Source organism: Pan troglodytes, chromosome 18, assembly GCF_028858775.2.
Source record: "Pan troglodytes isolate AG18354 chromosome 18, NHGRI_mPanTro3-v2.0_pri, whole genome shotgun sequence".
In the NCBI taxonomy this organism is placed as follows: domain Eukaryota; kingdom Metazoa; phylum Chordata; class Mammalia; order Primates; family Hominidae; genus Pan; species Pan troglodytes.
In genome coordinates, this window is record NC_072416.2 from 83,845,210 (window position 1) to 83,857,949 (window position 12,740).

General features: G+C 49.7%; 1 protein-coding gene across 1 annotated transcript; it reads right to left on the reverse strand.

The window, feature by feature from the left end:
• Positions 1–421: 421 nt before the first annotated feature.
• On the reverse strand, positions 422–11,820 carry GINS2 (GINS complex subunit 2). The gene is made up of 5 exons (XM_024349980.3): positions 11,477–11,820; positions 10,120–10,234; positions 4,335–4,434; positions 1,292–1,418; positions 422–1,089 (listed from the first exon to the last, which is right to left on the reverse strand). Exons 1-5 carry the CDS (start codon positions 11,564–11,566, stop codon positions 964–966), a joined length of 558 nt encoding a protein of 185 aa, XP_024205748.2. The 5' UTR covers positions 11,567–11,820; the 3' UTR covers positions 422–963.
• Positions 11,821–12,740: the final 920 nt, after the last annotated feature.

Below are 12,740 nucleotides of genomic sequence, written 5' to 3' on the forward strand. Positions count from 1 at the left end.
ATTTCACCTCTCAAGGTAATGTAATTTCTGTAAAGGTCCTAACATTTCCAAAATGCTACGAATGAAGTCATTTTCTCTTAGGAAAAAAATAATTTCCCCTGAGCCCACTGTTACCTACAACAAAGAATCCTTCCCTAAATCCATCAAGAGCAGCATTAAAAGTCTGACTTTTCTTCTAGCATTGTCTTAAGTGTCACTCGTGCTCAATACACTGGATTCGTTTTTTTCCTGACTCTCCTCTTGATAAGCAACCCATTAAACCTGAGCTAGAAGTAGCCAAGAGAAGGAGACACCCCAGGTGTTGGTCTGCAGTTTCCACTTAACTGCCGTGTGCCTCAGTTTGGTTTACTGAGTCATCTCAGCCACAGGCTCAGTCCTTTTACTTGGTAGTTACGCAGCACAAAAACCTAAAGAGTCAGAGTTGAGTTGGGTCCATTTTTATTGTGGATCAGGGCTTAGAGGATAAGCACTGGTCAGCATTGTTAGCTGCACCATCTGCCATCCTTCTCTGTGACCCACCTCTGTGAGAGAGTCTAAATTCAGCCCAAGAAATCAGGATCAAGAAGGGGGAAAAAAGCCGTGGACCACGTGGCCACTCCTGCTATATCTACACCTACCAGTCACTGAACACCTGCCCAAGTGTGACAGTTCCCATGCAGGAGACCCAAGTGGCTCTGCTAGGGAGAATTAACTTATTTGCCTAAGGCTTTTTTATTTCTCAAAAGGAGGGGGGGGAAAGGGCTGGTTTCTAGAAACAGATGTGGAATTGAAGAATGTCCCAGGGAGCTAAGTTTTAAGGACTAATCACAAACTTGTTTCTCCAACAACATCCTGAATCCATTCCTTGCACCATCACACATTTTTCATGCATCAGAAGTGTTTCTAGAGCTCCAGAACCACAAGTACCTCATCACGTCCTGAGCACTCACATCCCCCAGCAAGCCGCCTGCACCAGGCCTTTCTCTAGAAGTCCTGAGACTGAGTGCTCTCCAGAGGCTGGAGGTTCGTGCGGAGTTTGTACATGTGGTTGAGCGCTTGTGTGAGGAAAGTCCCGCTGGTGTTGATCTCCATCAAGGTCAAGTTATCCAGCTAAAGCAAGAAAACAGACCAAGTTGGCCAAGGAGTTTTTGATTTTGAGAAAAAGGTAAACTCTACTGAATAAAAATAAGAAACCAATGAACTCTTGAAAAGCACAGCTAGTAATGCCTGCCTGTAATAGCCTCAGCAGACGGGAGCCATGTGAAATTATGCGGCATCAAGGCCACCAGCACCCAGGCAAGGCGGCACCTACCTTGGCATGTGCCTCCTGCTGTCTCACAAAGCTGTCAGCAGACACTCGGAGTTTGGCTATACGAGTGTCCCACATATCCTTGACCAGGGTCCGGATTTCGTCTGCCTTCGGGATGTTGTCTGAAGCACTAAAGGAGCAAGGGCTAAAGTCAGTCAGGGAACACTTGATAAGCTGAGGCAATGCTGGATAGAGTGGCTCTTTTCAGGCAAAATACCGTGGCTATTCCAGACTCAGAAAGTCTGTTTTGCTTTGTTTTCAACTTTAGGGTGTAAAGATTTGTAGCAGTTAAGCTTGGTGCGGCAGTGATCCACATGGAGTTTCTTTTGCTCACATTAACTATCCCATGGCAGGCTGCTGAACAGGACTGCTGTTTACCTAAGAAAATTAGTAGAGAATCAGCTCTAAGTCAGAAGCCTCTGTCTCAGGATAACAGCATTCCGTGCTGCATAACCTCCATCTACAAGGAATCAGTTTCAAGGGCTGGCTCAAAGGTCGAGTTCTATTGCTCCTCATTTACAGAGTGTTGAGCAGATCTCCCTATTCCCCACCAGGAATCCAGGGCTCACAGCCTAGAGAAGGAAAACGCCAACTCCATGCCAGGTACTGGGCTCAGCACTTTACCTGGCATTTCTATCCTCACAAAAGCCCTGAAGGGAAGGGACTCTCCTGCTCTTCAGAGAAGACAAAAACAAGTTTCAAAAATCACAGAAGAAACTGCAAATTAGTATACAGTGAGCACACCTACACATAGCAAAATTCTGGCTAGAAGCTCAAAGTCAGCAAGGGATGAAGGAAGGCTTTCACAAAGTCGAGGCTCCCTTTGTGAAGTATTTTAAACTAACCTTTGAAGAAAAACTACACGATAAAAGCAGAAGCAAATATTGTTCGTCACTAGGCATTACAGGTTACGCTAGACATTCTCTCCATATGCTACAATAAACTCCTGATTAGTAAGTGGCAAACCACTGGGACAAAATTTATGTAGTGAGTTTTATTTATAAACCCAAACATTTAGATCTTGTGCTCTGAACAGCAGGTTAAAGGACAAAGGACCCCAACTCCTCGTCAACTGAACTACAGAACAAACGTAAAATTAAGTCCCTTAACCGAATGAATTATAAAACAAGGTTTTTGATAAAAACTACATCCATAATATATTGAACTTCAAAAACAAAAAATGAATAGGCCCCCTCACCTAGCTAATGCCAAATTCTTACCTAGCCTGTTTATAGATCCTCTCCCTTCCAGCTACCATCCCCACCACCACTACAGTCTCTCTCAGGTCCCTCTGAGGCCACATGCCCCTCCCAGGGGCTGGCCACTGCAGCAGAACCTATGCCTCCACTCCCCTGCTCCCATGAATGTACTACACATCCTCAAATATCTCTGCTTGCCCGGCTACACCAGGTCCTTCACACTCTGCCTGAGCATATCAGCTCCTGCCTCACTGCCCTCTCCCCTACCATCCACCTCCTACAAGTCTGCACTCCCAGCAAACCTCTGTGAGCCCTCTCTGGCACCACCTGGCCTTACTGCGCTCTGATGGACTGTCAAGAGCATTGGTCACACTGAAGATTCACTATAGGCTCCCAGGCCCACATCTCTCCCGCACCACACCAGGAACCAAGCCTATGGGACAAACGCCACTGCCGAGTGGAATGCTTGGTGCATTGCTGCTTCTTAGCTTTCTATGAAATTCATGGGCTGACTGCAGCCTCGTCTCAGCCTAAGCACAAGCCCATGTTGTGTCCCCAAGTTTTCCTTTAAATTCAGCAGCGCCATTCAGTGGGCTCCCAGCCCTTCCTGCTGCTCTGCAGCATGCAGTAGTACTAGTGTCACTATTTTTTATTCTAGTTCTGCTCTTGAACCCAGTTAAAGGATACCTGGGGAGCTTCAGAAGCTTGATATTGTACAAATGACATTCTAAGTATCTCCCAAGCAAAATTATCCACCCTTGTCTGCCTTCTTCACTAGTTTCACTTTCACTCAACAAACATGAGCCCCAGGCATCTCACTGGGGACATATGCACACGAGGCCCAGCCCCTACCCATTTAGAATGGGTACATGTGATGGCACAGCCAGACAAACAAGAAAATTACAACTGGCAAATGCCATAGCAATGTGTAGAGCTGCCAAGAGTACATGTGTGCTGAACCCAGAAGAGACATGTTATGCTAACCAGCAGAGGTGAGCAGGGGCAGGGAAAGGACAGACTTACAGGGCAGAAAACAGTATATGCAAAGTCAGAATGCTTGAAGAAGTGACAGGGGCCAGTGTGAGCCTGAGCCCTCCAGAAGCAGAGAAAAGAGCTGCAGAGAGGGTGAAAGAGGGAGGAGGAGCAAGCACCAGGCTGTACACTGCTTGAACACCATGCTCAGGTAGACGAGAGGGAAGACAGGATTTTAAGCAGGGAGTCACATGGCAGTTCTGCCTTTCAAAGGCCCCTCTGACTGAGATGTGAAGAATCAATGGAAAGCTGAGCGGAGCCAGTATGGATGAAGGCAAACAAGCTACGGAGTTACTACAGCATGATTTTGCCGGGAAGTGGGCTTTCCTGTAACCCAAGGACAGAGGCAAATGTAAGCCCTCTGGCCTTTCCTGCGAAAGACACAAAAAAAACTCAAATCCACCTACTCCAAGGAGAAACAGGAGTAAAGCTGTGCTAAATAAAACACATACATGGCAAAGAATGGCTACTGCCAATTCTGTGAGATGCTGGTGGCTCACACTGGGGTCCAATGTCGAGTGATGTGAGGCAGAACAAAAAGAGCCAAGGGCTTCACCGGGAGGTGGAGAAAAGGAAAAATGAGACACAGAGAAAGGCAAAGAACAGACAGAAAGACACATAGAGACAGACAGAGTGCACCTGGCAGGTGTGTGTACACAGATGACCTCATGGTCACTGACCTGAGAAACAGGGCGGCCAGTGTTGCCACTTACTGAGGCAATAAGCAGGGAAGCGGAGAGGAAGGACGAGGGTTAGGGGAAGGGCATGGCGAGTCCAGTCTTGGGTGTGGCCTCTAAGAGGTGAGATCTACTTACTGATTTAACAGGAGCTTGGTAAGTTCCATGTAGTAAGGGCTGGGCATTGGGGTAAAAGTTTCTTCCTTTCGTTCATGATCCCTCATCTTCTCCAACTTTTCTGAAATTTAGAAGTTAATACATTTTACCATCATTATAACCAAGATATTTATTAAACCTTCCAAATTTACCAAGTGCCTATATTATCTGGCAAATACATTATCAACTAGCAAATACATGAAAAAACATTTTGGGATGACATTTGTATCATTAACTAGATGATTTGAGGCCTCCTCCTTGAAACTTTCTCTCCAAAAGAAAGGTAAATTTTTGTCGCTGCTTTGGCCTGCAGAAGATATTCCTAAAAAGAATGTTAGAGTCAAAAGTTTGATGTTTGTTGTGTTTTGTTTTTGTTTTTTTTTTTCTTTTTTAGGGAAACAGCAAAGTGATTTACCTTTACCGCCTTTTTTTTTTTTTTTTTTTTTGAGAGGGTCTCTCATGCCCAGGCTGGAGTGCAGTGGCACCATCACAGCTCACTGCAGCTTCAACCTGCTGGGCTCAAGCAATCCTCCCGCCTCAGCCTCCCAAGGAGTAGCTGAGATCACAGGCACATGCCACCATTTATTTTTTGTAGAGGCAAGGTCTCACTATGTTGCCCAGGCTGGTCTCAAACTCCTGTGCTCAAGTGATCGCCCTGCCTCAGCTTCTCGAAGTGCTGGGATTATAGGAGTGAGTCACCTGGTCAGTATTAGACCTTTGATGCAATAAGTGATCAAACTAGTCAGTGACTTAAATTTATTTATACTAAGCCTTGTTCAGAAGGGAGCAAGACAACTTACAAAACTAGAGCCACCCCAGCCTGGGCGCAATACAATATCCTAGAGGGGCTAAGCCACCCCAGCCTGGGCGTGATACAATATCCTAGAGGGCTAAGCCACCCCAGCCGGGAGGAGGCATGATATCCTAGAGGGGTGAAAGCCCAGCGTCTAGAATCAAACAGCTGTATCCAATTCCACCAGTATCAGCACTGTTCTCACACATGCTCCAGCTCCCTCAGCCCTCTCCCTCTACAGAGAAATCTGTCCTGGGAGCGGACTGTGTACTGTAGCTAAGAGACAAGCACGGAGCACAGCTACGCTGCAGGGTCCCATTGTAAACGGCCAACTACCCATCCCCAGGGCCCTTGGTGCGGTCCTGCAATCCTGGCCCAATTCATTGGTCTACTCACCCTCTCTTCACTGCCGCCAGCACCGCCTCAACCCACCACCCACCTCTCACCTGACACCCAGCTGAGTGTGACCCACACGCCACCCCATCCCCCAAACTCCCTGTGTAGCTCCTACCCACTCGAGGACCAGCCTTCCAGGTGTCCTGGACCCTCCTCTCACCTGCACAGTAAGGCACTCCAGCAGCTCTCATGCTCTTAAATGATCACTGTCCCTTCCTTGCTTGATCCTCCCAAACACACTAATAGATATAGCCTTAAAAAGAAGGCCCTCCCTGGACACCCCTCTGAGCTTGCTTCTGAACTCACTAGGCTCCCCTTTTTGTCTCTTGGCAATTCCTCCTGACCTCTCGACACTGGGACAAAGAGCTCAGCTCCCAACCCCTTTCTTCACTACCTAAACTCATATCCACACCACCTCGTCCAAATGCCACCCACATGCTCAGAAAGACCTCCAAATTTATACCCCCATCAGCCCCTGAGCTCTAACTCCTGACTCAATAACCTCATTGCTGCTGTAACTTCCTCCTGGATATCCAGAAAGCACAACAGTTCAAACCCCAACTCCTGATACCCACTGCAGCCCACAGCCTGCTCCTGCAGCCTCCCACCTCAGAAGACAGCAACTCCCTCTCCTGGGCCTCCAGCCAAGAGCCTGGCTGTCAGCTTTCACTCTTCTCCCTCACACCCCATGGCCAGTCCTTCAGCCAATCCTGCTGCTGCTTCCTTCAAAACACACCTAGACACCTACCACATCTCCCACCTCTATCAGCTAGAGGCCACTCTCAGTGCTTGCCTGGATTCATTCCCTGCTCCTATTGCACCAACCTTCTCTACACAGCAGAGTGATCCTTTCATTAACATCTGAATCAGCTTATGAAACACCTCTGGTCCAACTTTCTAGCAAATAAAAAAGCTACAATCAAAATTTTTGGCCAGGACATGGAACAATGGGAACTCATATTTCTTGTAGGATAAAGGCTCAGCTGCTTTGAAGGACCAGGTGGCCGTTTCTTACAAAGTTAAGCATTATCCCTGAGATCCAGCAAGTCCTTCATTCTAGGTATTTATTTACCCAAGGGAAAAAGAAACATATCCATGAAAAGACGTGGACAAGAATATCCACAAAAGCCTTATTAAGAATAGCCAAAAATGAGCCAGGCACAGTGGCTCACACTTGTAATCCCAGCACTTTGGGAGACCGAGGTGGAAGCCCCGGAGTTCAAAACCAGTCTGAGCAACAAAGTGAGACCCTGTCTCTATAAAAATTAGCTGAATGTGATGGTATACACCTGTATTCCCAGTTACTCAAAAAGCAGAAGTGGGAGGATCGCTTGAGCCCAGGAGGTGGAGGTTGCAGTGAGCCATGATCACGCCACTGCACTCCAGCCTGGACATCAGAGCGAGACTCTGTCTCAAAAGCCAAAAATGAGCTGGGCACATTGATGCACACTTGTAGTCCCAGCTACTAGGGAGGCTGAGATGGGAGGATCACTTGAGCCCAGGAGTTGGAGGCTGCAATGCACTATGATCACACCTTTGAATAACCACTGCAATCCAGCCTGGGCAACAGAGAAATCCCTGTCTCTAAATTTTTTTTTAAAGCCAAAAAGGGGAATCCCAAATATCTACCAACAGAAGAATCGGTGAACAAATATGTAGTATGGAGAGTACCCAGCAATGAAAGAACATAGCCAGGTGGTGTGAATATGAGTTTCGGTAGTGGAGAAAGCCGTTGGGAGCTGAGCTCTGTGTCCCAGTGTTGAGAACGTAAACAGGTAAATCTCAAAAACAGTGTTGGATGAGAGAAGTCAGAAACAAAAAATGACATACTAGATTATTCCATTTACATGAAGTCCCAGAACAGGCAGAACTGGTTTTGTTTGTTTGTTTTCCTGAGATGGAGTCTCGCTGTATCTCCCAGGCTGCAGTACAGTGGCGCGATCTCAGCTCACTGCAACTTCCGCCTCCTGGGTTCAAGCAATTCTCCCTGCCTCAGCCTCCCAAGTAGCTGGGATTACAGGCGCCCACCAAACACCCAGCTAATTTTTGTATTTTTTAGTAGAGACAGGGTTTCGCCATGTTGGCCAGGCTGGTCTTGAACTCCTGACCTCAGGTGATCCACCCATCTCGGCCTCCCAAAGTGCTGGGATTACAGGCATGAGCCACCGCGCCTGGCCCAGAACAGGCAGAACTTATCTGTGGTGCAGAAGTCAGGAGGCAGCAGGGTGTTGGGTAGGGTCTATAAACAGGTTAATGGTGCCTCACTGTTCCCACAATACGGCTCCAGCCCAGGTAAAAAGTTCAAGGGGAACTCTCCACACCTTCTGACTCTAGCCTGCGATAAAACAGGCCCTTGCCATGTTATCACCTCGGGTCTAGATGGGACAAAATTGCCAGAGACTGATTTTAAACAAGGGGCCTGGAGAGGATGCTGCACTAATGGAGCCTGGCCTGGTGGGCCTCTCCGCTACAAAAGCCTTCCGGCCAGGGGCAACAGCTCACATCTGTAATCCCGGCACTCTGAGAGGATCACTGGAGCCCAGAAGTTTGACACCAGCCTGGGCAACATAGCAAGACCCCCATCTCCACTAAAAAAAAAAAAAAAAAAAAAAAAATCAAAAAATTAGTCAGGCATGGTGGTGCACACCTGTAGTCCCAGCTACTCCGGAAGCTGAAGCAGGAGGATGACTTGAGGCTGGGAAGTCAAGGCTGCAGTGAGCTATGATTGCATCACTATAGCCCAGCCTGGGTGACAGAGCAAGACCCTTTCTCAAAAAAAAAAACAAAAACAACAACAACAACAAAAAAACCGTCTCAAAGCAGAGGAACTGGGGTTTCCCATTATGTTTCAGGACTACCTGAGTCACTTGCCACTTTAGGACAGGGAGCAAGGGGAAGACACTAAGCAGTCTGTCTTAAACGGACCCCAGAAGTAGCTGGCTCAATGAGCTCTTGCTTCTAGGAGGTAGGTACCCCCAGTAAGTCCCAGTAAGGAGGGGGCAGTCAAAATCACTCATGGCTGAGACCCCATCTCCACAAAAAGAAAAAAAAAAAAATCACTCAGGGTCTTTTCAAATTCTACATGTATGACCATACCCCTCTCCTCACCAACACACACAAAAAAATTAAGATTTTTTTTTCCTATAATAAGCAACTCATATGTCCAAGAGAGGAAAAAGATTTCAAAGGCTCAGAATAAAGTCTGTCTGCATCTTTGATTTGTTTCAGTTTTTCCTAGCAGCTTTATTGAAACATAATTAATATATCATACAATTCAGCCATTTAAAGTATACAAGTTTTGAGGTGGATGGATCACGAGGTCAGGAGATTGAGACCATCCTGGCTAACACGGTGAAACCCAGTCTCTACTAAAAATACAAAAACAAAATTAGCCGGGCGTGGTAGCGGGCGCCTGTAGTCCCAGCTACTTGGGAGGCTGAGGCGGGAGAATGGTGTGAACCCAGGAGGTGGAGCTTGCAGTGAGCCGAGATCGCGCCACTGCACTCCAGCCTGGGCGACAGAGCGAGACTCTGTATCAAAAAAAAAAAAAAAAAGTATACAAGTTTTAGTAGCACTTGTGGGCTATTAAAAACAAAGTGTACAAGTCAATGGTGTGTAGTGTATTCAGACTTGGGCAACCATTACCTCCATCAATCCCAATTTTCATCACGCCAAAAAGAAACTCCACAATCCCTCCATCACCCAAAGCAAGACCCCCATACTTAAGCAACTACTAATCTACATTGTCTCTATTGATTTGCCTGTTCTAAACAGTTGACAGAAATGGAATGATACAGTGTGCGGTCTTTTGTGCCTGGTTTCTTTCATTCAGCAAGATCTATAAGATGTTTCAGGTTCATCCACGCAGTAGCATGTATCAGAATTCCATTCCTTTTTATAGCTGAATAATATTCAACCCTATTGTGATATTTTATTTTCATGCATTCGCTATAACTGCTTCTCAACATGCTAACCTATACTTATTTTTAAAATTTTAAAACAAATGCTTATTTAAGGTCATATATTTATTTTAAAGCAAATTGAAATATCTTACATTAAAATATAGGCTGGGCACAGTGGCTCACGCCTATAATCCCAGCAGATCTGCCCAGGTGGCCAGATCGCTGGACCCCAGGAGTTTGAGACCAGCCTGGGCAACATGGCAAGACCCCATCTCTACAAAAACGCAAAAATTTGCAGGGTGTGGTGGCGCACGCCAGTGGTCCCAGCTACTTGGGAGGCTGAGGCAGGAGGATCACTTGAACCCAGGAGGTGAAGGCTGCATTGAGCCGAGATTGCACCACTGCTCTCCGGCCTGGGTGATGGAGTCAGACCCGTCTCAAAAAATAAACTACAACTTTCACACACACCAAAACCTAACATGACATTACTAACAGTGGTTAGCAGACTCTGCTGAGAGGTGAATCTGCAAGTATTCCTTTCAGCTGATCAGTGGATAACGGAACAGAGGGAGCACGGACCTAGTCAGGAAGGAGGCCCCATGCCTCCACCCCGTGGGAGAGGGCGTCACCCCAAGCCCAGCCCCACCCACGCATCAACCAGTCTCCACATCCTTACCTACGTCCATCCACTCTGGAGGGAGCAGGCGACATTTCTGTCTTTGTTTCAGGTTAATTGCCAGCCACAGGGGCACTTCCACTGGTAAACCAGGGTTAAAAGGCCCCAGGTCCCCCTGCCAAAAGTAAAACAATTCCCCGTAAGATTAAAAAAGAACAAAAAAAGCATTACTGTGCGTTACTGCTATCAAATAAGAGGCAAGGCATTGCAGAGGCTGAAGTCCAAATGCAAATAATAAAAACCCAACTGTTACCAGACTCAGAACAAAGCACCTCCTAAGCGGCTCCGAGACACCTGCGAGCGTGGGGCTCAGTCCTTCTGGCCTTTCCACGGACAGGATGCAAGTCTCCCCTGAGTGGGTGGGGGGCGCTCCCTCTCCCGCCTGCACCCTCCAACTCCAGAACAGGTTTCACACACCCAATGTTGGGGTCCTGGGGTGCGGGGAGGTGGGTCTGGGCAGGTACAGGGCCTGCCCTCCTTCTCCAGGACTCCCAGCGCCGAGGCGCCTCCCTTATACTTAAAACGCAAAGCCGGGCGGGCGCGGTGGCTCACAATCCAGCTACTCGGGAGGCTGAGGCAGGAGAATCACCTGAACCCGGGAGGCGGAGGCTGCAGGGAGCCGAGATCGCGCCACTGCATTCCCCCCTGGGCGACAGAGCGAAACTCCATCTCAAAAATAAAGACAAAAACAAACAGAGGCAAAGCCGACTTTTGCCCATAATCCCAGCACTTTGGGAGGCCGAGGTGGGAGGATCGCCTGGGGAGCCCAGGAGTTCGAGGCCAGCCCCATCTCTACCAAATAAATAAGCCGGGCGCAGTGGCTCCCGCCTGTCATCCCAGCACTTTGGGAGGCCGAGGCGAGTGGCTCATGAGGTCAGGAGTTCGAGACCAGCCTGGCCAACACGGTGAAACCCCATCTCTACCAAAAATACAAAAATGCGCCGGGCGTGGTGGCGGGCACCTGTAACCCCAGCTACTCAGGAGGCTGAGGCAGGAGAATCGCTTGAACCCGGGAGGCGGAGGCTGCAGTGAGCCGAGACGGCACCACTGCACTCCAGCCTGGGCGACAGAGTGAGACTCCACCTCAAAAACCAAAAAACAAACCAAAAAAGCCCCCAAACAAATCAAAAAAGCCCTGTAAACCCGGGCGTTCGGGGCACTGGCAAAGAGTGCAGTCTCGCTTTCCTCATCCGAGAAGCGGGAACGGCGGTGAGCGAGTCAAGCGCCGAGTGGTGGCCTCCGCAGATGCGGGAGCAGGGCGAGCCCGCGACCCCGCGACCCCGGGGCTGAAGGCCACGCGGGAGCCCCGGACGCGCCCAGCCCGGCCTCCCCTCCCCACGGCGGGCCCAGGCCTCACCCCGATGAGGTAGATCTTGTCCAGACTGAAGTTGGGGATAATGGTAACCAGCTCCTTCTCGGCGAGGAATTCGACCTCGGCCGCGTCCATGGCGGCGCGAGCTGCAGGCCAGAACCTCACGGTCTCCTCGGGCCCCTCAGCGTCCCGGAGGAGACGCCGCGGCCGCCGTTTTCCCGCCACGGCGAGAGCCCGCCCCGGCCGGAAGACGGCCTGCGCCAGCCTATAGGAAGGCGGTAGACAGCCTATAGGCGCTGTCTGCGGGCGGGGGGCCGGAGACCGCGGTCGCGAAGAGCCCGCGGATTGGCAAGGCCGAGGGAGGCTGCGCGCCGGCCCTGCCCCGGCCCGCGGACAGGCCCCGCCCCCTCCCCGGCCCCGCCCCGCCCGTAGGCGTGCACCTGGCGCCGTCAGGATCTCCTGCCGCGAGCGCCAGCTTTGGTGTCCCTTCACCTGTCCCCGGCGCCCGCCGCAAACGGCCCTAGTGAAGAGCCGGGGGTGGGGTTCCGGGCCGCTTCTACGCCGGCGTTCCGCATGGGGCCAAGAGTAAACGCATTTATTTTATTTTAATTTTTAAACAACTTTTCGTGGATTTGGGATCTCGCTGTGTTGCTCAGGCTGGTCTTGAACTTCTGGCCTCCAGCGATCCTCCCATCTCGACCTCCCAAAGTGCTGGGATTACAGGTGGGAGCCATCGTGCCAGGCCAAGAGTACAAGCATTTATTGGCCCAAACTCAGCACCGGGCCCAGGACTAGGCATCACCCGGGCTGACAGAGGGATGAGGGAAGACCTTGTTTCCATTAATTTCACAATCTTCTGCCCTCTCTGCACACATTGTTTAAAACATCTGTAAAAACGCAGATTCCTCCATCCCACCCCACAGCTTCCAATTCGGACACTTCAGAGCAGGGGCTCAGAATTTGCACTTCGGCAGGAGCCCCAGATGAGACAGGAGCGGCAGGTTTGCACCACCTGAGCAAATACTCACCTGCTCGCTGGACCGGCTGCCCCTGTACAGTGGGCACAGGTGAAGCCAGAGCGGTGGCTGGAGCTCACCTGTGTCAGAATCCCCTAGCAGGTGCCCATTGTCTGTGTGCACGCTCCTGGGAGTTGGGATTCAGGAGTCGTGGAAAGGACAGAAAGCTGAATTTCATCCAGGGCCAGGTGATTTTGATGGGGTGGTCATGGCCGGAAAAGCTTCCTGGGGGTGAAACGCTATTCTAGGACTGCAGTCGAATTTGAAACCCTGATAATTAGGCCCCCGAGAAA

What these genes read in the sequence shown, in the direction of transcription:
- GINS2 (XM_024349980.3), bottom strand. Translation starts at nt 11,566, where the DNA reads ATGGACGCGGCCGAGGTCGAATTCCTCGCCGAGAAGGAGCTGGTTACC. An exon ending in TCCAGAGTGGATGGACGTAG is followed by an intron (nt 4,435 to 10,119) that starts GTAAGGATGTGG and finishes TCTAAATTTCAG; the next exon opens with AAAAGTTGGAGAAGATGAGG. An exon ending in ACCAAGCTCCTGTTAAATCA is followed by an intron (nt 1,419 to 4,334) that starts GTAAGTAGATCT and finishes TTGCTCCTTTAG; the next exon opens with TGCTTCAGACAACATCCCGA.